This window comes from Acanthopagrus latus, chromosome 20 (genome assembly GCF_904848185.1).
Source record: "Acanthopagrus latus isolate v.2019 chromosome 20, fAcaLat1.1, whole genome shotgun sequence".
Lineage (NCBI taxonomy): Eukaryota > Metazoa > Chordata > Actinopteri > Spariformes > Sparidae > Acanthopagrus > Acanthopagrus latus.
Genome location: NC_051058.1, coordinates 14,413,613 through 14,436,444, shown reverse-complemented (window position 1 = coordinate 14,436,444; position 22,832 = coordinate 14,413,613). Strand labels below are relative to the sequence as shown.

The 22,832-nt window shown below is 45.1% G+C and overlaps 1 protein-coding gene across 31 annotated transcripts in view; it reads left to right on the top strand.

Moving 5' to 3' along the window:
* The window catches only part of tcf7l2 (transcription factor 7 like 2), a 93,306-nt gene that overhangs the window by 24,930 nt on the left and 45,544 nt on the right, over nt 1–22,832 (top strand). For 16 of the 31 annotated variants that reach the window (XM_037080542.1, XM_037080550.1, XM_037080547.1 and 13 more), the window contains exons 4-5: nt 8,622–8,723; nt 16,600–16,659. The exons of 3 other annotated variants lie outside the window; for them this stretch is intronic. In XM_037080542.1, coding sequence (XP_036936437.1) covers nt 8,622–8,723; nt 16,600–16,659 — 162 coding nt within the window. The remainder of the gene's footprint in view (nt 1–8,621; nt 8,724–16,599; nt 16,660–22,832) is intronic. 12 more of the 31 variants (XM_037080557.1, XM_037080555.1, XM_037080551.1 and 9 more) reach the window with 1 other exon arrangement.

Below are 22,832 nucleotides of genomic sequence, written 5' to 3'. Positions count from 1 at the left end.
AAGTCGATGCATTAGCCTCGCGGGTTGGGTTACAGATCCATAACCTAAAATCATATTTGAGTTTTGAGTTGAAACCCCTTGAAAATCCCCGGCTTTAGGTATGCTGAGGGAGTAGGCCTCATGAATATGGAGGCTGAACTGCTTCAAGGTGTATGTGCAAGTGTGAAAGAGACACAGAACAGGCTGAATGTTTGTTGGTTTCGTATGATGCTTTTTTTGTGAAGATTAATTGCCTGTTGGTGTGTGCGTGTGATGCCTTCAACATAATGCCTTCTGATTGATGAATATGCGTAGGTGGGATTGTGTGATAGTGTGTAGTGTTTTCAGAATATCGGAAGTCTCTGTGAAGCCTCAGAGTGTACACATTCTCTCCCTCTGAGGCATGTTTCGTAGCATCCTTATATCCAGTCTAGCGTTTAACTAATTCATAGTGAACTCTCGCAGAACAAAACCAGACACTCAACATCAAGGGCAGCGTTCAGCTCTCCTCCAGCACAATACCAAATACAGCGTTCTCCAGCACAATGTGGGCGCTTGCAATCAGCTTACTTTTCCTCCCTCAGCAGAGCTCAGCTGCTGTTCACCTTTTTTTTTTTTTTTTTTAACTCTCCCCTTTACGCCTCAGACCCGGCTTCCTGCAAACAAAAGGTAAGCATGTAGTGAGCGCATAAGACGCCCAACCCTCTTCTCCTCCCTTCCCGTGGCCCTTGCCTTGCGTAAGGAGTTCAGGCACACCTAGGCCCGCAGATACGCCTGCTCACCGCTGCGTAGAAGTAGGTCAGTGTGTGCGAGACTCCAGCCAGGAAGGTCCAGGACCTGATCTTTGGCCTGTCGATCCATCAGCTTACCTCTGGATGTGGAGCCTCTACAATTAATATGTGGCAAGCTAACACAAAAGGGAAAAAAAGGATTATTTAGAAACAAATCTCAAAGGGAAAGTAGCAGTAGTTGTGCCACTAATCCAAGATGCATATGAGTTCTCGGAATTGATAAGTGACAAGATGTCCTCAAGACAAAACCAGTAAATCCGCTTGCCCTTGACTGAGTGCATTTAGTTATCCTGTTACATGGATGACTGAAAGATCTTAATAGGAAGGAAAGTGGAGGAGCTTGTTTATCGTGCCTGTGATTTCATCAAGCACCTCAGTGATAATATTTCTCTCTTTATATTTTTGTCAGTTTTAGCAGTTGCATAAAAGATGTTTTGGGGTCACGCCAAAAAAAATCTTCATCTATGATATTTTTATTTTTAACATAACTCTGCATCTAGATATCTTTTTAGCCCATGTGGCATGAACACAAAAACAGACCATAGAAAAAAAACAACTGGACCAGAGTATTGACGAGTAATCCCACTCTGTTCATTAATTAAGTTAACTCCGTTTACATCCCTAATAGGAGTAAGTAAGACATTTTGATTAAGCTGTAGCGCTTCCAGCGCTGTAACACGCAACCGACTACATTTGTCACCCTAGGGATTATAGAGGCAAGTGAAAACCCTAAACCCTAAAGCCAAGTTATATTTGTGTCCAAGTAAAAAAAAAACAAAACAAAGAAAGGAAGTGAAAGAAAGAAAAGATAGAATATCAGCTCTGTGAAGCGGGAGAAACACCTGAAAGCGGAGGCATTGTGCAGCAGAGCCTGATGCTAAAGGTGCCAGAGCGCCTGTTCATTAGCGGGGCTGATGGAAGACCAGCCAGCTCCTGCTGGCCTTCACCCTCCCTGCCACCATATTTATAGAGCAGCCAAGAGATACTCTTAATGACACAGGGAGAGGGACAGTGGGAAAGGAGGAAGGGGGGTGCAAAAGTCAGAAATGGAACACTGTTTACTTTCTGAGGCTTGTTGAGAAGTTGGTGGTGTTTCGGACTGCAATCATGTCACCCTCACACTTCCTTTGAGAACACTGCACGCGCTTCCAAGAGGGTGCAATCTTTGCGACAGTCTATCATCATCCAATCAATTTAATTAAAGGCAGTCAACTCTATTTTCGCGAAACGTTCGACTGGTTGACAATTTTGTGTCTTTGTGATTGTTAGAAAATGTGTCGACTACGTGTTGTGCAATCCTTTGAAACTTTCCGGTCAATCAGCTGGTGTTTGAACAGCACATTTGTCCACACTTGCTAAGTAAACAGTGTCACAGCAAAGCCATACTTATCTCATGAACCAATGTTTAAGAGAGCGAAACTAACTTCCAGGACAGGCCAGATAAAAGTCAAGTGTTCACAGAAATAAGTCCAATATGTCAGTTAAAAACCAGGCAATTCCCCCCTTTGTTGTCAAAGATTGCAATGCTTTCTGAGATATTATTAACAATAGTTGTTTCACAAGCCTGTTTCTAAAGCCTTTTTTCAAGGGGTGAGTACAGTCTGAGTTGAGAAAGGAGAAGTCACGTGCATGTTCCCCATGTGGGAAAAGAAAAGGCTCATATGAAAGTGTCAGGTTGAGTTGTTCTGCAAGAAAGAGAGAGAAGGGGAGTTTGAGGTGGAGACTGTTGGCAAAGGGGGAAGGGGTAGGAGGTGAGGAGGGGAGGTTTTGGATCAGGTCGGCGGCCCCAGTGCTGTCAGGGCCAGTGGAACCCCCAAGCGGTTCTGGCTTTGGAGTAAATATGGGCCCAGCGGACCCCTTCCTGCCCCAGGGCACACAAACCCCAGGCCTTCCCACATTCCACTTTTATTTTCCTGGTTGCAAAACGCCTCTGGCTATCAGAGCAGGTGGGGTGTTTTTTTTTTTTTTCTTTAATATTTACTCATAAAATGTGCATTAGCAGAACCAAAGCAGCCATGATGGGCCCTCTTGTGTCAGCTAACTTTCTTCCAGTTTTGTCAAGGAATTCTTCTTCCATTCGCGTTAAAGTCATCTCATTCCTCCGAAGACATGCGCACAGAAACAAGCACAACTATGTATCATGTTGCTGAGTTGGATGCTGATTTCTTTTTACTAACCAGGGGGAATTTCAAAGGGCCTGTGTTGCATTAAGCTTCTCCCTCCCTCAATTATAGAAAATGACTGCCCCCTCCTCGACAAATTACGTGTTTGTATAAGCACATGTTTGCTTCCTCTCGTGCACTTGTGAGTGAGGACAAAGACTGCTGGCAATCTCCGCAACAGATCAAGACAATATGCTCAGCTCTCGTTTTTAAAGGGATAACATTGTAGTCAAACTGGATGAACTAATCTTTTAAGCTCTGTGCAGTTTACTTGCAGAGCTTTGAATGGGCTCCTCTTACTAGCCTTGATCATTTCAGACTTAAATAAAGCTCTTTATAGTAGCAGTCTGATTGGTGTAATCTGCAAGCTGTCAATCCCATCTCTGAGCTTGCGTTCTCCCAGAGGAGCTGCCAGGCCTGTCGACCAGAGGCTGCACAAATGTGGGTGAGCATTGTTGTTCAGGTGTGAATGAGTGAGTAAGCATGTAAAGTATGTCACAGGGGTCACCGCGAATGTACATGTGTTATCTGCGTGGCGCCCGTGTAGAGCGAGGCCATATCTGTGATACGAGGCGGCCACAGATGGGTTGAAGATCTGCTGGACTCTCTAGAGCAACACCCAGCATCCATATGCTGACTTTAAACCCAAGCTGCTATCTGTCTGTCTGTGTGTGTACATCTCCCCTCCTTTCTCACATTGCTCACATGGCTGGAATGCTTGTTGGAGCCCCCAGCGGTCCTCGTCATCTGTCCCATGGTTCCCTGCTGGAAAGTGGACCAGTGTTTGGGAGCCACATTGGCACATAAGGAGCTCTGTTTGTTTGATTGGTCTGAAGCCCTCTGCTCTTAATCCAAAACAAAACGAACAAGCCGTGCGGTGGCTGCTGCCCCAGCCGCCAGGCCGAATGTGATAAACACATCAGATGTGTTCTTGATGGAAAAGGAGCTGGTTGCCGACCAGAAATGGGCAGAACAATCCTGCACTTTCGGCGTGTGTCATTCACAATAAAAGATTCATGAGTAAGACTTCTCCCCACTTCTTTGTCAATAGCACATATTGACGTTTGGTTAATGTTTGATAGGATGTGGAAAATTTATTTTTGGAAAGATCAGAGTTTATCACTGGTAGCAGGAAGGAGTGTTTTAAGCCAAATTGCTTCTCTGCCAGCATGTTGAATTAGTAACAACAGTGGTGGAAGCTGCGGTGCAGACGTGAGGATGATGTGTGAGAGCTCTGGATGCCCCTCTGTTTGTCTCCAGCCTCCTTCCTCTCTGCCATGAGCTGTGACACCAGGACCAGGGCCCCAGCTTGTTGTCACTGTGATGACAGTCAGTGTGGATCTGGGTTAACACTCTGTGGCCCATAACATGTCAAAATTTGGTGCAGCAGCAGTCACTCACAAATAGGTGGGTAGGTCTAGTAAGTAGAAAGCACCTACTTGAGCACAGAATAAAAAAAAAACAGGGATTGACTGATATGTCTTTTTAGGGCTGATACCACTACTGATCACGTGTTATCAACAAGCCTGATAAATGGTATTTGAATACATTTGCATTTGAGATTTTATTTCCAATGGCTCGTGCTGCACCACAGTGTCTTTTCACTCTTGGGACAAATATTGCACTTTCATAGCTGAAGTTACCAGTGCTGATTATTGGCTGATAATTGGATGATCCTCAGTAAAAAAAATATAGTGTCAATCATCAATGTTCATCCAAAATGTGTTAGTTCTGGTGCTTATTTCTCTTGGATGTGTTTTGGGACAAAAGGTCAGACAAGCAGACAACCTTGGGCTCTGGGAACTTCTGATAACTAAACATGGCTAATTTTATGGACTGGTTAATTGAAAAATAAACTGCACACAAGATAATCAATAATGCAAATAATCATTAGCCCTTGTAAACAACACCCGCCCCTCACCACCAACCCCCTTCTTGTGCTTGGGAAAGCAGTGGAGGACAGCAAATTCGGGACAGTGAGAGTGAGTTCATCCCTCTGTAAGGATTTAGAGGACTCCGTTGTCTTTCACTTCATCAGAGACAATTGAGTCATTCAGCTCCCATTGTGGTGCTGGCTGGGTGAGGAGGGGCGCAGGGCAGGGGAAGGGGAAGGGGAAGGGAACTGGGGGAGGTGGGGCAGGGAGGCTGAAAGGGAGAGGGGAAAAGGAGAAGCCGTCTGCTACACAACCCGGAGCTGGAGCACAACCACTGGGTGGCTCTTACAGGGGTGGGGGTCTGTCAAAGGGGGGCTGCTCAGTGTTTGTGTGTGTGCAAGAGGTGGGGTCGGGGCAGGAAGAGAGACAGAGGAGAGGAGAGAGTTATCCTGGAACTCCCGGAGCAATTTGTCACATTGGAATGGCTCTTGAGTTACCCGGGGGGCCCCCTCATAGCAGGAGAGTTTTCAGGTCGTGGAGTGGGGAACAGGGAGGGGCCTGGAGCAGCAGAGAGGGGTCAGAGGTCATGGCCTACTCAAGCCCAGGCGGTGCGTCCGTTAGCAGGGCAGGCGGGCGGGTGGAGAGAGAGGAAGGAGGCCAAGAAGGGGGTGGTCGGAAAGCCCGGCGCTTGCCAGGGCTCCGTTTTCCTTGGCATGCTTGTAAAACCTGCAGGAGAGATTAGTGTGTGAGAACATTTGCAATAGCAGGGCTGAAGTGGAGCCACTTGTCAGGGCATGCGCTGCGACACCCTCCCTCTCTCTGTAGTCTTTCAGTGTCTCTCTACCCCGTTGCCACACTCAGGGGTGTCACCTTCACCCTCCTTACCCACCTACTCAGAACGTCCTCTTGTTCGACCCCGTTCCCCGGCTGCAGCTGTGTTTGAATATTTGCATGTGTGAGCATGTGTGCACACGCGATGGCAGGACTTTCCCATGACTGGATTCACAATCCCCCCCCCCGCTTTCTCTCCAGCGCTGCCATGTCTCCTAGCCCCTCTGGCACCAATGGACACTGTCTTGAATTACCTCATAGATGACAGCAGCCCCGTCACTCTCTTCCTCCTCTTTTACTGTTACAACACCACCCCCTCCCCGTCCCCCTCCTCCTCTCTCCCCTTCATGGCAATTAATACCCAGTGTGGGGGGTCCATAAAAAACCCGCAAGACCTCAACTCTGGAGTTTTTACAACCTTTCCTTTTTCCACTCTCAGGACATACAAACAAGCGTAAACAAACCCTGTTTTTTAGCAGTAAAAACTGTCTCGGGGTCATAAATGAGTGGTAGTGGTGGAGAAAGACCAGGCAGCAAACTGTTTTTTTTTCCCTTGCAGGGGCTGTAACTGAGGACATGGAGTCAATAACTCCCTCCAGCATCTACCACTGGCAGGCACCCCACAGTGAACTCTTCGCTAATTACCACTGATTTAGACACAGTCTCAGGAAGGGTCGCGACACACTCACTCTCTGACCGGCTCTGACACACATACGACACACACACGCGCGCGCCCTCAGACATGAATACAAACTATCAGTCACCCTTGCTGGATGGCAGCACAAAGAAACTATTTTTAATGTACCTGCATCACCACAGTACTACCAGAGAACCAACGCTTACTTCCCTCTGTGGGTTGTGCAAGACAACTGAATCGTTGCACTGATGTCGTTTATCAAGCGGCAATGTCTAAACTTTTTGTCACCAAGTGCCAAAAAAGATCCTGGGCTGCGGGCCAATAATGATCATGAGATAATTATGAAATGTAGCAGGACTGCATGAGCTGCCTAGGTCTTATGTCATTCTTGCAAAGAAGCACTTTGTCACTCCTGAAAAATGATTTTATGTGAATCGCATAGCTCCAAGTCAAGCAACAGATTCCGGACTCTTGAGAGGAAAGGCAGAATTTCTTGATCATGTTGAAGGTTTGCATCCAAATGGCATTGGAGAGACACAGATCAAGTCCAAGTTCAACTGTCGGACTGTTGTCCCAAATACAATTTTTTGGGCTCTGGGGCTTATTTAGTAATCAATAGCAAATATCCAAAGCTTTGGTTGGGGGAGGAGGGAGAGCTGAGCATGTCTCGCAAAGGAATTTATGCTCGATAATGTTTTTCGGTTTAATTTTGAATAAAAACACATGTATGCATGTTTGTAATCCCAAGCCTACATTAAGCAAGAAAGCAAAAATGCGAATATCCGAATAGTTGAATATTTGGGTCCGGCTCTAATATCACCAAATATAGTGTGTAACAGTGCTTAATCTTTTGTGCTAAGTATTTGCAGCGCCACAGCCTTAAAATTAACTCTTATCCTCCAAAGATCATTTGTGTTTTTGAGACAAACCTCTTTTATTGCCAAAGTTAGAAGTTTTTATTTATTGTCTACCATAGGAGAAATGCATCTTGGATAATGGGCACTGCTGCATCAGACCACGCATTACAGTCAAAACCCATGAGTAAAGAAATGTGCCTGAGATAAACACAACCGAGTAAACCAGTAACAAAATGTTATCAAATGCTGTAGTTTACGTTGTAGTTTAGTAGTTTTTTCCGGGTAAGACTTTTTATTGGTGTATGTTTTTTAGGATGCAAATTGAAGTGCCATTGCAAATTTCAGTGCTAAACCTAACCCTGACTCTTCAAACCCATGGAACCACCGGTTTTTAGGCCATTCATCTCTTAGTCAGAGCCCATCGGAAGGCCTCAGAGCTGAAACAGCTGCTGTTACCTCTTTCCCTCAAATTAGGTGGCCTTGACATTGATAAGCAGAGTCTGGACCACATACTGTTGCAAGGTCACCACCAGGCAGTGTTAGAATCCACAGAGGAACCTAATGTATGGCCATTTCCACATGAATCTTTGCATTTTTTTGTGATTTGAAAACTTACTGCCTGTCATTACATTAGATGTAGAAATATGTGGACAGACCTGCTCATTTCAGGAAGAGAGACGAGGTAGACCATTCTTTGATAGAACAGTCAGCAAGGCGCATGATGTGAAATTAAAAGGGCTCCACCCAAGTTTATAACACAAAGACAGATGTTTCTCATGACCCTTGTTTCTGCTTATCTGTTATTGTGTACTTGTGTGTGTGTTGGTGAGAGAGAGAAAGAGAGAGAGAGAGAGAGAGAGAGAGAGAGAGAGAGAGAGAGAGAGAGAAAGAGAGGGAGACTTCTGATAGAGGCCAAGTCAATCATTTATGGGAGCAGTCAGGAGGTTTAGCCTCAGAGGAGTGTGGTTAGCTGCCACGCTTTAACCTCTTTATGGATTCCAATAAAAGCCTGACAACAGCCACTTTTATGACATTAGGTCATCTTAAAGCCCTGAGCTGTGTACAGTACCCTAACCTCTGCCCTGCCAGGCTCCAAATTAGTGACTTCATGGAATCCAAAGTCACCTTTTCAGCTGCTTTATTAAAAGTTTTTGTTTTGGAAATACCTGAAGGAGCCTAGCTCACTAACAGTTTTGTGCTGTATGTGTCTGAATGTAAGCATAAATTGGTTTACACAACTACTGTGTGCACTGCTGCCGGACTCCCCAATGCATGCTCGAGGCCATCCTCACCACCATCCACCATCCGCCTTAAGATCTTTGTTTGCTCTTCCATGTTTTTGAGTTTCCACACCCGCACACCTGTCAAGAAATGTTGTCTCCCCCCTTTTTTGTCCTATTTTTTAATTTGTTCTTTTGGTTGTTTTCTTTCTGCATTGTTAACATGTTTTGTTTCTTTCTTTCCATTCTGTTTCCTTTTCTGCCATTCAGTACCTACAGATGAAATGGCCCCTGCTAGATGTTCAACCAGGAAGTCTTCAAAGTAGACAAGCACTTAAAGATGCCAGGTCCCCGTCACCGGCACACATCGTTGTAAGTAGCACTCCGCCCGGTACTTTCTCCTCTTTCACCAGCTCTTCCTCCCTTATTTATGACAGAAAGACAAACTCTTCTTCTCTCATCCGTCCTGTGTACAGCTTCAGTGTTAAAGCCCTTCCATTTTGCACATTTGTTTGCATTTACCGTTTAATCTCAGTCACTAACAGTCGGTTTTAACGGAGGCAGCGATGAATCCCAGAAAGTTTGTGTGTTAGTGAGCGATCAGGTGGCGATCGTGACTCGGGGGTCGCCACTGTGGCAGGTGCAGCCGTTGTTCTTAGGACAGCCTCGTCGCCTTTAATCCCAGAGGAAACGGTAACTCCCAGCCTGGCCTTGCACTGAGCTGGATGATTATGGAAAACTGGTCTGATGTTGTCAACTTTTTCACGAGAGTGAGCTAATGCTGGGCTGCTAACATGCTGTCTTTGAGGGAAGTGTGGGCGTTCCTTCAACATTGATTACCCTATCCGCGGAGTCGGAGGAGTAGTCTGGCAGGAGAGTTGGCTGGACAGAGATAGGGGCATATGCAGCAGATGCACATAACAGAGCATCCACCCCAGGCATGTCGATATCTAAGAGGAAAGCAGCTCTAGAATGAACAGTTGGAACGTGAACTTAGTAGTTAGCCAAAGGCATGAAGTTTTCAGGAGGTCAGGGAAAGGTTGAACATAGAGAGGTGTACGTATGTGGTCACAGGGTTAGCGAGCCAGGAAAATCAATGAGAGTGGGGATTGGGCAGAATTAGTGAGGTGATCACGGATGCCCTCGGCCATTTATCGGCACAGTTGTTACTTCTGTTTTGGAGTCACGCATCTTCTACATATCGTTATGAAAATGAAAAATTGAAAAGCGCATCAACGATTTCAGATGGAGAAGCTCTCCAAGTTGGTGTGCTCATGAATACAACATCTCCTGTGGTAACAGCTCAGCGCCGGAGCTAATAATACACCGTTGACCCTTTTTGTTTATGCAACAATACAGTTAGTAGTTGTCATGGCTCTGGAGCTCACACGGAAGGCAGTGACGTTTTTTTTTTAATCGCACAAATTACGCCGTCGAGACACATTGTCCCTCTCAGTCACATTTGACATTTGATCATATAAGTTACTTTTATGGTCTATAATAAATACCATCCTGAACAGTTACTCAAAAGTTGGCAGGCTAGGGCCTTCTTGGTGTTTTGCCCGTTCAAGTTAAGCACGTCTTAAAATAGCAGGAGGCGACAAGGCTGTTTATTTGAAACAGGAACCTTGTCAAAAGTTGTGTTTAAGACAAAAAAGCGAGCGATGACAGTGTTATTCTGAACAAAACAAGCCCAGCTTAGGCCCTCCTTATCTCTCCCTGCGATGCTGGTGTTATTTTTATACCAAAGAGTTCAGGGGCCTCTTCGTACTCTGTTATTTTAGGAGACGCTGAGAAAAGAGTTACCAACTCCTATGAAGTCATTAAACTGGTCGTAGGCAGCAAAAAGCTGCAGGTAAATACTTGAGGTTTTATCCTGCTATGAGTCATATGGCTGTAAATACTTCCCACCTCACATCCACCTAAACTCCTGCTGTACAACTCACTTTTAAAGGAAGTTTGAGAGCAACCAAAAAGTGTAACGCCGCTCAAACTTCTTAAAATGGATTAGTGACGTCGAAACGCATGTTATGTTCCCCCTTGGATCATGTTTTTTCGTTTTAAATCCGATTGTTCATTGACAAGTTGCGTGCTGAACTCATCCACAATTACAACAAAACAGTTTTTGGTTTTATTTTCGGGAAAATACACGTAGGCATCTATTTTTCACAACATACACAGACAGTTGTAATACAAACAGTCAAGCGTGCAACACTAACAGGCTTAGAACAAACAGGCAATGCCAGCAACTCATCACAAAACAGACACTGGCTTTGGGGCAAAAACAAACTTGAAACAACAAAGATGGACAACCAGCCAGATGGAAAAAATAAGCCTTGCTGAAGTACAGACGTTCACAACAACACAATGCAGTGACTGTGATACAAAAGACTGAGCTTTTCTGAACAACACGTGTTAATCACTTAAAAATATGCCCCGTGCTATGAAAATGCGGAAAAGTCACAGAGCGTACAGAAAGCATGTGATTTCAGGCCAGATGAAGATGTGGCACGGTTTAAAGTAACACTAAGTTGTGACAGAATTTTCATTTGCAATCTGCATTTTACACCTGTGGTGCGGTTAAAACACTATGTTCTGCCATCCATCCAGGGATTTGTGTTAGATTTTCAAACATACATTTTAAAGAAACATTTGATTTCAGGTCATTTTCAGCCACAACATGTCAAAATAATTCAAGATGTGTCTTAAAAAAAACCAGCAGAACTTGATGACGAACAACCTGATATCTGACATTTTTGAGTTTTTCCTTGTGCTTTTATTCCAAGTGCAAAACAGAAGCGACAACAGAACGGAGCAGTTGGAGCCCCCATTAAACAATATCATGATCAGTACTGACACTGATCAATATCAGGGAATATATTGTAATATTAGTGCTCATATTGCCCAGCCTTGGTGTGATCTGTTTGATAGAATACACAGGCTGGTAAGATCAGAGGCATTGCAGCATCGCGGCATAGGCACACAACTTGCTGTTAGCACAAGTGATAAATTGAATGTGAAATGCAGCTTGTATTGTTGCCGCTCTTACCATCCTGCGCCGGCATCCACCTCTGACTGAGAAGGAAGTGTGATTGAATGTTTCCCTGGTTTGCATCATACTGCCTGTTGTACATATAGAAAAGACAGACAACTGCGGACAGCATCGTGAATGCCAATGATAGCCCCACACGGACTCCCACTGGTGTCACTCCATCAGTTGAGGTTTTTTTTTTCGTAGAAGATGTAGGCATGCATGTACCAGTACGTGATCCTCTTATCAATAAATTGGGCTGTAAACAGTAGTTTCTTTTTGTTTACAAATGCAAGGAAACACTCAGACACCTTGACCTCTCCCTGCCTGGAGCGCTAGCCGGCTGCATTGGCAGTGATAAGCAGCCGCCGATTGGCCTGCTAGATAACAGCGATCTGAAGATTAAGTGACCCTGAGACAGTTGAAACAACGATAGAATAGACAGTGATAGACTGGAGGAGAGATAGAGATGGCTGCAGATAAAGTCTGTTGTGGCTGAGGGAGGGGAGGAGGATGGAGGAGACGTGGACATGGCAGACAAGGCGGTCTCATTTGCGGCTGGGAGGCTCAGTCGAGGCGGAGCGCTGGAGGATGAGCCGAGAAAAGGGGAAGTGACCTCGCGCAGGCCGGTCAGTCCGAGGGCACACGGTATGCCCCTGTTTACCATGCCCTCAAAGGGGGCCACGCAGGGCCTTTTTGAAGTGCCTGACCACCCCGCAGGCAGCCTCGAAACCCGCCGCCACTGAACTTTTATGCCATTGGCCGAAAGTTATTCAATATTTATCCACCTATTGATGTGTGTTTTTTGAGGGAGAGACTCCAAGAAACATTTTTTTATGCCTCGCGCAGCTCCTGAGGGAAAGATCACAAACAGTCCTTGCTTTGTCAACTTGCCTTTTATTGTGATGTTTTAATTTGACATTGTGGACTTGAAGAGCCTTCTGTGGATACTGGTGGAGGAATTTAGGAAGTCTGTGTATGTTTTTCACACTTATTTAGGCGGTAATTATTGTATTAACCCCGTAACACAGCATAACATACCACACTAGATTGATTCATGTTTGTATCATCAACAGTGATGCAGTAAAGGACTCAGCTGGAGTCGGGCTCATGTTTGTGATGTCGTGACATCATTTGGCTCATCTCGTGGTCATGTGATCAGACTTCTTGTTCAGTTTTTAGATAAAGCGTGGCACCCCCGGAACGAGATATAAAGGCATCTTAAACAGTTTCTTATTGATTCACGTTTCTTAATTTGCCATCATGGGAATTGGGGCAGAAACATGCAAATGTTAAGAGCATATGCACACCAACTTCTTCCCTTGACATTCACGTGCGTACACACACGGACGCACACGCGCGCGCACACACAGCCTCAGAGTCTAGAGCCTAGCCCTGCTCGAACAATGTCTCCATTGTTTTGTGGGCTTTCACTGGCAGCAGGGGACGGCTGGAGTGTTAACCATTTCCCAACTGTGCCTCTGTGCATATAAATGTGTGTGTGTGTGTGTGTGTGTATGTGTGTCAGAGGTAGTGAAGCATGGGCCTAGGGACGAGGAAAGGGGAGGGCACTTGCGCCAAGTGTATGGTAATTAGTGTGGAGGAAGTGATGGAATCCGGCCATTTTTATGGCCAGCAAGACCTCCCACCTGAGTCTTTACAACTACTGAACATGCTTATTTAATTCTCATTCAGTCTCGCTCGTCTCTCCAAAGAATGTGGACTCGAAGGAGGCTGCGTGAAAAGGGGTGACGTGTTTTTGATATCATTAAAAAAAAAAATTAAAAAAAAGACAAAATAAAAGGGCAGAACTGCGTCTTAGTCAAGCGTTAAGTAAACACACGCCACAATAACTCCGCTGACGAGAGTGTGACTGTTGCTCTCCGTCCAGGATCATATTCACCCCCCCTTGACCGCTTCTCTGTCCATTTTGAAGGCCCGGGGATAAAGGGGGCTTCCTGTGCTCTGAATGGGCCGTGCACCTGGGCTAGCCACACAATTGCCCGAGACTCTGGGATGCCTGGCCTCCTCAGCTGTTAATGAGCGACCCCATGGTCAGCAGGCACCACCCACGCACTGTCCACAGGCTTTACCTCGAAGGCTTTTCTCCGTCCTGCCTTATGCCGACCTTAAACTGCTCTTTCACTCCACATTTTAAGCCTTCTCCAAATAACCTCTCTCAGCCCCCTTTTGTCTTCTTTCTGTGCATGCATTCCTCCATTCACCCTTAACCTTTGCTGCAAAGAAAGCTCAAATCTCGGGCATTTGTTGTCGTGGTCATTTTTGGATCCAGAGTTGCAAATAGTTTATTTGGCATGCAGGGTTGGGCCGGATTACAGACATTCCCATCTTCTTCTTTTACCTATAAATGATAGCGTTTGGGACCGATTGGATATATCTGGATATTGGACTGACACCGCTGACCTGAATTATGGCATTATGTTTTTGAGTCTGTCCATTTATACGTACATCCCATTCTTTCAAGAATGCCTTGAGGGAATTTCCTCAAATTTGGCACAAATGTCCACTTGGACCCAAGGATCCAAACCGATTTGAACTATGTGGTCTAAGGTCAAAGGTCAAGGACCTCACTAAACATAGTTTTGGCCATTACTCAACAACCCATATGATAAATCAGACAGCATTTTACATAAATGTCTAATAGGTTGAAATTATGAAGTTAATGTTCTAGCTATTATTCAATACATAAGCTCAGGAACAACAACGTGACTGGTGCAGTAATTCTCGTTTTGAATTAAGAGTAGTTATAATGCAACTTCAATGCCATAGCCAAAACTTTGCAGCTCAAATGAATGAATGAATTCGTAATGATGCAGTTCTACAACAATATCCAGACTCAACATGTCCTTGGTTTGGCGACATTTCAGTCTCTAAAAACTGAAAACCAAGACTGCATCCTCTACTCTTATTGGTCTTTTATCGGAATGGAAGAGAAGTGGATCGTTAATCTCCCAAAAATAATTCTTCAATTGAATTTACAGAACATGCTTAGATACACCGCCACTGAAGATTTTATCCATATTGCCCAGTTTAAAAAAAAAAAAAACACTCAATCCAGAACCTCAGATAGAGACTATTGTGTCTGTCCGCTGTCTCTCGCTGTCTCCTTCAAACAAGACATTTGTTCAAAGGGTCACGCTTACATCATCGGGCTCGGGCCAAAATCTGAGGCCGTGTCGAGACGTGCCGTCAGGCCCCGGGAACCGTGACAATGAAAATGAGAGCACCTCGGTCATTGCATCGGTCCAGCAGTCTGGACGGCCGCTTGTTCCCACAGACAATCCGCTCACTGTTGGCTTAGTCAGCAACAATACCACAACAATGACTCATCACTCTCCCCTTAACAGAATCACTTAAACATTTTAAAAGTACCTGACAAATTGCCGACCAGAATCTGAAATGTTTGCGTATTTTCTGTTGTGTATTATTGAATGTGTGTGTCGTTAAGGAGCCTCTCCATTACAGCACATGCTTGCGGGAATTGTGGACAGCAGTTAGTTGTATTGTCTTTGTGTGTTTCTCTGTGTGTCAATTGCTCGAGGGCCATTGTCGTCCTATTCCTTTGCTGTGGTATTTGACCGTTGAACAACCCCTGTGAACTGAGGCTACCCCAGGGAACGTGTGACTCTATGTTGGACATGCACATTTAAAAAGGATAATGCACATTTGTATCTCTTAAGTGTGTGTGCTTCACCAATAACCGCAGTTCTCACTGTCTAGCTGTTCTGAAAAGTTACCTGGCTGGCCTCGGGGTCATGTGCAAGTACAAACAGGACTCAGTGATGTCAGTGCAGAGAACGCCACCGACACAGTAGCTTTTTTAGGTGCAGGAGCCCTTCAGTAAACTGTTGCTTTTCTCTGCATGTTCTGAGCCTTCTACTAGCACTTTCCTTTGGAAAATCAATAACTCCTATTCCCTATTTTCCTCCTCTTTCCTGCCTCTCCTGTCCTTTATCGCCTCATGATGTCTGTCAGAGAGTTGTGAGATCTGAATGTCAGCAGGTACAAATGTTCAAGTTTAACCTCGGAGTGCCTCCTCCTCCAAGAATATGCAGCTTCACAATTTCAGTGCACAAAGCAAAGTGATAAAAATATCAGAAAATGTGTCACGATCTCCCTCCCCCCCAAAAAAAATCCATGATTCGATTTGTCCTTCGATAGTGAACTCAGGGTTCGATTCGATTTTCTTTTACATTTACTTCAGCACCAACGCCATTGTTGGAGTGTCATGTTTTGATTTGAAAGGATCAACACATCACTGGTTTTATGCCAACTGTAGCAATCTTATGGGAAAAAAAGATGGGCAACAGGGTATCAAGTCTAATATAATCTCCATTTTTTGTGTCTTTTTGAATTATTTTTCTACGGATACACACAACTGCAAGCTGGAAGTACGTAAAAGGGCGAGAGGGAGAACCACCAATCCTGTTTTTGATCCAGTAATTTAAATTGAACGCTCACTCCCATAGGTTTTTTAAATTTAGAAGTGAAATCACAACCGTCCTCCTCTGGAATGACTACTATGGGGACTCCTTTTTTTTCTCATATATTTACTTTATAATTGCACGTTTAACATCGAGAAAAACCTTACTCTGGCACAAATTATATACCCCTCTGTGTGAGGTCACGGTACCTGTTTGCACCCCTAGATATGTAGACCTCGAACAATCGTGCCGAGACACGTGGAGGTGACAGCGGAGCCCCAGACCAGCTGACTGCCCCTGAACGTCTTGCGAAAAGGTGTCGACACTCAGGAGATAAAATGTTATACCAAAGCGAAGTAGTGTTTTAACAACCAGCCAGCCGGTACTGACAGCTGTGTAACCAGCGCAGAGCCAGTGTTCTCCTATTCTCTCTGTGTAAAATTAGTAATAATGGGGCCGAACACGTACCCAGGAGAAAGCTGAGCCAGCAGAGACAAGGTAGTAGTTTAAATAACTAAAAAGCCAGGGGATGCATAATTTCCAGGGAGAACATGTTGCTTTTGCATAAAAACCTGGTTGGCTGAGATTGTGTGCACATTCGTATACGTGTGTGTGTGTGTGTGTGTGTGTGTGTGTGTGTGTGTGTGTGTGTGTGTGTGTGTATGTGTGTGAGAGAGAGAGGGAGAGAGAGAGAGAGAGAGAGAAAGAACGAACAAGAGATGGAGAGCTCATATAATTGTGTGACTTGGGAACGTCCATCTTTGCCTTTCAGGGGCCCTTCTGCTGGGAATTCCCCGGACAGTCAGATCTGAGCCTTCACCAATTTCATTTGGTGAGAGAACTTTGAATTCCAAAAATATCTTGTTTGGATTTTTTGATTGATTCCACACACTCAAATTAACAACTGATAATTGATGATTCTTTCCTAAAACAAAAAATACAACTAAAATAATGAATGACAGACATAAAAATCCTGGTGATGATGCTGATAATCATGCTGTGTTGTGCTTTGTGCTGTAATCCAGTGCTGCTGCTTTGTTGCTGGTGTGCTTTGTGATGACTTGAAAATGCCAGTCCAGGTGATGGGATGTTTTGGAAGTCCAGGTTTTGCAGGGTAGTGAAGGCATTTCCTCGTCCAGCTTTTGTTTAGAATTGTTTCCGTGTTTTTTTGGATTCTGTTTGCCTTCTCTATTTGTCATTTTCTGGCTCGCTATGGTTTAATGCCACTCTCTGGGAGAAGCAGGAGAAGTAAGACCTCTGTTTGGTATGTATGTCTTATAGAAGAAGAAAAGACGAAGAGGTAGATCGAGCAAAATAACACAGTGTTTATGTCCATTTAGGGGTGCATTTAATCAGCAACATTGCACAACACAACATTGCCTTAAAGACTGCACTTTCTCAGCACAAGCTCCTCATCGGCAACATATGTTGCATTGTCTACAATTTGTCAACCAAGGAAGAGCCACGTGAAGAGATTCTCCATCACTGTATTGGTTTAGATGTGCCAGTCAGTGAGCTTAAGAAGTTTGGAATCGAAATAAAATTACGTTAAATAGCGCAATCCCTTTGATTCACCTGAAAAGTAGATTGTGATTGAAATCTAAATTCGTCAGATTAAAGATGACAGTGTCACAGTCCAGATTCCTCCTGTCATTGTCTTGCACCTCTTTATAAATAAAAAAAATAAAAATCCCTTGAATGTGTAATTTAAAGGAAGTTGAAATGGAAAGGTGAAGCTAGTTTTGATTTTTGCCGCAGAGCAGACATCAGTCGGCCTTGCTTTGGTTCCCTTCAGTTTGACTCTGTGAAGCTGGAAAGACGCTGGCCCAGAGGATCACCCATTAATCTCCTCTGAGGCGACCATCGCTCTGCGGATTGCCTACTTGAATTGTTTGACTAATCAATTGCTTGTTGATTTTGCACACTCTGCTGGGCCTTTGTTGCCCATAAACAGCACGGGTCCTTCAAAACAAGAGGGAGAAAGAAAGGAAGGAAGACGGAAGGTAAATCACTCTTTATTGCGAAAACAGCCATTAATATGACGGTGTAGTCATCGGCTCGCCTGCCTGCTTCCCCCTCCCTCTCTTATACAAGCGTCTTTGCTGAAACTTGTTTGACAAGGTCTGGCAGGATCACTGTTGGGTGTGCCTGTCTTTCTGCATGTGTCTCACAAACACACCTTTGTCTAGACCAGCGTATCTGTAGTATCCTGGTGTCTAAGGTGTGACTTGAGTTTTGGATGACAAGCAGTCAGAGCTCGGTTGGGCCGGGGCTCTAAACCTCCATGTGTTTGCATACAATAACATGAACTGATTTGACCCAGAAATCTGACCTCCAGGCCCGTGTGGAGTGGATTTAAAAAAAAAAAAAAAAAAAAAAAAAAAAGCCTGTGTGGTAATCGCGATTCTGTCAGTTTGTTTTCACGGAGGATCAAGGTTCAGAAGTGATATTGATAAATGATCTAATTTATGACTGGCAGTCAGTCCAGTGCACTCATCTCTGACAGATTTCCCCCCCCCGTGGTAGCACCGTCCCCCTCCGTTCCTGCAGCCGGCCCTCGTGAGCAACAAGAGACTCAGCAGCTCCCCTACGCTACTGTATTAACACTGGAGGCCGTTTTCACAGGGAAACTTGTTTTGACAGAACTCCAGGTGTCTCATTGTTGGGGTTGGCATGGTTCAACAGATTTACCAATTAGCACTGGGCTGAGGGCACAGGAAGGGTGGGAGTGGAGTAGAAGAGGGGAGGGGAAGAAGTGAAACGGGGTGGGGAGGAGGGAGGGAGAATGGATGAGGCGGATTTGGCCACAGTGATGGAATGAGACTTTGAGTGAGAGGTGCTGGTAGAGGAAGGTGTGGAGGGGGAGGGTTGTGACCATACGGAGACCGGCTGGAGTAAGGCGATCCGTGACCTCATTTCTTTTTTCCCTAGCAGCAGTATGGAAGGGGTCTGAGCTGAGCCCACAAGGAGGAGGAGAACTTACGTAGGAGAACGTAGGAGGGGGCAACACGGTGTCAACACAGGGCAACTTTTTAACTCCACGCACACCTCATCTCAACCGGACTCTGTCGCGTTTTCTTTTCCGCGTATCCATAATCCCAATCCTCGTCAGGTTTGAGCTGACTGACAAAGAGAAAGGGAACTGCGTAGAAAAAGAAAGAGGGAAAAGGATGGTAGCAGGGAGAAAGGGGAAACACAGTGTCAACACATGGTGACTTTTTCACTCAGCGTGCACCGTACCTCAGCCAAACGTATCCCCTCGCCCTAACCTACTGAACCCAGGTAATTTTTGTTACAAACCCTTGACACTTGACTCTGTCGTCGTGCGTTGCCAACACACATCCATCTGCGGGCGCGTTGATTTGTTTTCACTGCAAGTCCCTCTTGGCTCGCTCCTCTTGCTCCGGTATGGGGCAGAATTGTGTGGGATTAAATACAAAGTTATTACTCCCGCTAACCCCGCTTTGTTATTCCTCAGAAATGTCTGCTCCTTTTTCCAGGAAGTTGGGAAGTGAACTTTCGAGAGTGGGTTGAAGTGATTAAGCGAATATCCCCAGGGGGGTGGCCTTGCAGAATTTAGAGTAGTTTTTGGCCCAGGAGTGTTATGACACTGACGCACGGCACGCACAGGCATCGTGGCACGGATGTGCAGTAGGTACACGAGTGCCGTGAAATCGCCTCCTTCTCCTTGAGGGGTGGAGGCGAAGACACATAACTGTGGCGAGAGTGCCTCGTTCACACTGACGGGCTTTCTGAAGTTGAGAAAAGTTTCACTTTTAAGAAGAGTACGCTTTTTTGTGTGCATATGTCTGTGTGCGTGTGTGTGTATTTGAGCCGACCAATCACAACAAAGACAAGTCAGGCTTTTTTTATATGCAGGAAGCTGTCAGTTTACTACAACAACCAGAATAAAACTGCGGAAAATAGTGGAGGAGAAGCTGAGGGGTGGCTTTCTTGTCTGATGTTTTACTCTGCAGGCAGTCCATGGGATGTCTTGTTTGAGTCGCTGTTCAAGAGCAGGGACGTGGACATGAGTAACGTTCACGGCAGCCATTCTTAAGGGAAACTGGTGACCTGGGTTCACAGTGTAGTAGATGCACGAAAGCAGGAGTAGTAAAGGTTGGATTTGAGTGGGACTGCCGCCTCGGTAAAAACGTTTGACTCTCAGATTCTTTGACACTTGATGCCTAAATATTTATACCCTTAACTTGCGGGCTAACGTGGCAGCGCTAAGCTAAATTAAGACAGGTTTTGAAGAATCCCAACTGTTACAAGAAGCCACAAAAGCAATCAATCATCGGAAAAGCAATCAATAAAACGGAACTTGAAGAGTTCCGAGTTTCGAGGATGCACCAAACAAGTTATCGGTGCGTCCTTAATTATAAGCTCCGGATCACTGTGTGGCCTTGTGAATCTCTCTGGTTTTGTAATGACTTGGTGTTGAGCGATCCCACAATTGCTCCGGCGACTGCCTGTCGTATACATATGTACAAGCGGCTTGTGATTGAGAGTGATGGAGACAGCTTTGTGGAAAAGGGAGAGAAAAAGAGGACTGGAGTGGGGGTGGGGTGGGGAGACAGCGGGAGAGAGTACGAAGCCCCGCCAAATTCCCCAAAGAACAATTTACAGTTATGGATGAATACACTGTCACAGTCAAATTTTAACTCTGTGGATATGTGTGTGCGTGTGTGTGTTGGAGACAGTGGAATGCTGAGTGATTCCAGAGAGCACTTAAGCTGCCTCGAATTTTCTGTTCCCACCCGCGTTATAACGGGAGAGGGGGCTTTGCTTTGGAGTTTTTTTCGGGGGTAAACACCGGGTATGTGCTTTCTGAGTCATTTAGCATCGTCCTCTGCCACCTTCCTCACATATTCTAAACAGTGTTTTCAGGTTTGTCGGGCCAGCCCGAACGAGACTAACCCCCCAATTTATTTGATTTTGTTCCTCTTGGCAGTTCCACTGAAGACCTATCTGAACTTTTCTTGGATTTGTTTGGCTCGGGTTTTGATGTGCGCGTTGTTATTTTTTATTTTTTTCCTCTCCTCCGTCTTCCAAGCCTGTGTAGTCGACTGTGCCTGAGTGCCAGGCCCTGCTTTTGTCTCGGCCCAGGGAAGGAATTTGATGTGAGACTTATTTTCCTACCCAGTCAGTTTCTTTGAGCATTTTTCCCCCCCGCTCCTGTTTTTTTTTTTTTTGTTTGTTTGTTTGCTTTGTTTTGTTTTTGTTTTGTTTTTTCTAATAGTCCTGGAAGTTTGGGACACTTCTTTGAGGCAGGTGATGCTGCGACTCGACTGCATTCCTGCGCAGGTGCGCACACGCTTTTCGTATTTACTCATCGAGCCTTTCCAAAAAAAAATCTACTCTAATTGAGTGGCCTGTTAAAACGTCACTGAAATCAGTCATGTAATAGCAGGAGGGAAGTGTGATGGGCTGCAACCGAGACCTGGATTCCACAAGATTAAGGAGGATCACCGTACGAGAGGTTTTGGATGAAGGGAGAGACGGCTCAATCCTGACGGCGGTATCCAGGCAGAGAAATCTAAACTAATGTGTCAGGCCACTTTCCCCATCAGCAAGACGCGGAATAGACGCCGAGCGCCGGCCAGACATCGCCTGCGATAGATGCAGAGAAATGCATGCTGGGTAGGAGAATAAACAAGCCTGTCACCGAAGTTGGGAAGAATCCTTAGTGCAGCGCTACTGTCAAAAAGCAGCTCCCATTTCATACATTATTAACATTACCTAAACGCATTATTTGTGTATTTATTCATTCATTTGTCTTGTTAACATCCTCCCGGAGTAAGATAAACAGCGCGGCCAGACTGGCTGTGTGACAGTTGTGTGCGAGATTTGAATAAAAAGCCCGGCAATGTGATTGGAGCGAGACAGGAGCGCATTCTATGGACACCGCACTTCCTCTCCAGGCTCATTAAGGGACAGTAAGGCGATGATGTCGAATCGGCGCGCACTTTACCGGCCTGCCTTTCTCTTTGAACAGCGTCGCCCTCTTATCTGCAACATGCTCTGTTCCTCCATAACAAGACGGTCCCACTCGCATTGCACGCACACACACACACACACACACACACACACACACACACACACTCTCTGTCTGTCTCTCTCCTCCCCGCACACACACACACACACACACACACACAGACACATTCTGCCTACACACACACACTCCTCACACTTATTTAGTTTGTGTAGACAGAAAAACTCTTAAGTATGTGGCTTGTCCACAGAATTTTGGCAGCTTTTGTTGTATTTTCTCCTACGCTATCGAAAAAGCCTGGTACTTGTTTTCTTTTTTTTTTTCATGTGTTCCTTTTTTCTGCACAGACATCACAAATGGATATTTTAATTGGAACTTTTGGCACTGTCTCCATCTTGTGTTGGAATGGCAGACAAGTGAGTGGCTGGCGAGGCCGGGGCCGGGCTGATTGGTGTGTAGCGAGGCGTGCCTAAATCAACTGGCAGCATGAATAGCTCGCTTGATTCTCACTGGCATTCACTGGAATCCATGGCAGTTTTTTTTTTTTTTTTTCAAACAAGATTCTTTCTTTGGAAGAAGTCTGGAATAACCAACAAGGGGACAGAGAATACCTCTTGCTACCCTGAAGCATGACTTCTTCTTTGTTTTGGTGGTGCAATTTACTTGCCTTTATTCCAACTCGCTTTTTGGTGCTTTTGTAATGTCAGAATGAAATGGCCAACCTCTGTTGCTGCTGTATCCCAGCCATGGATTCATTCACTCACTGTGCAACTTCATATGGAGGTTTTGAAATGTTAATGTGCTCGTGATAATTGCAAGTAATCATGTTACCATAATGAATTATCATTGTGCTCTTGATGTTTTTATTTCACAGTCAGCTAACTCAAAGCAAGTGGTATACCCGCTGGGATTAGTGAAGAAAAACAGAAAACTGATGGAATCAGCCCTGAAGATAATTTAAAATATCTGCTTTTGAAGTGACATCCAGGCTTCAGACTGAGTGGCGGAGT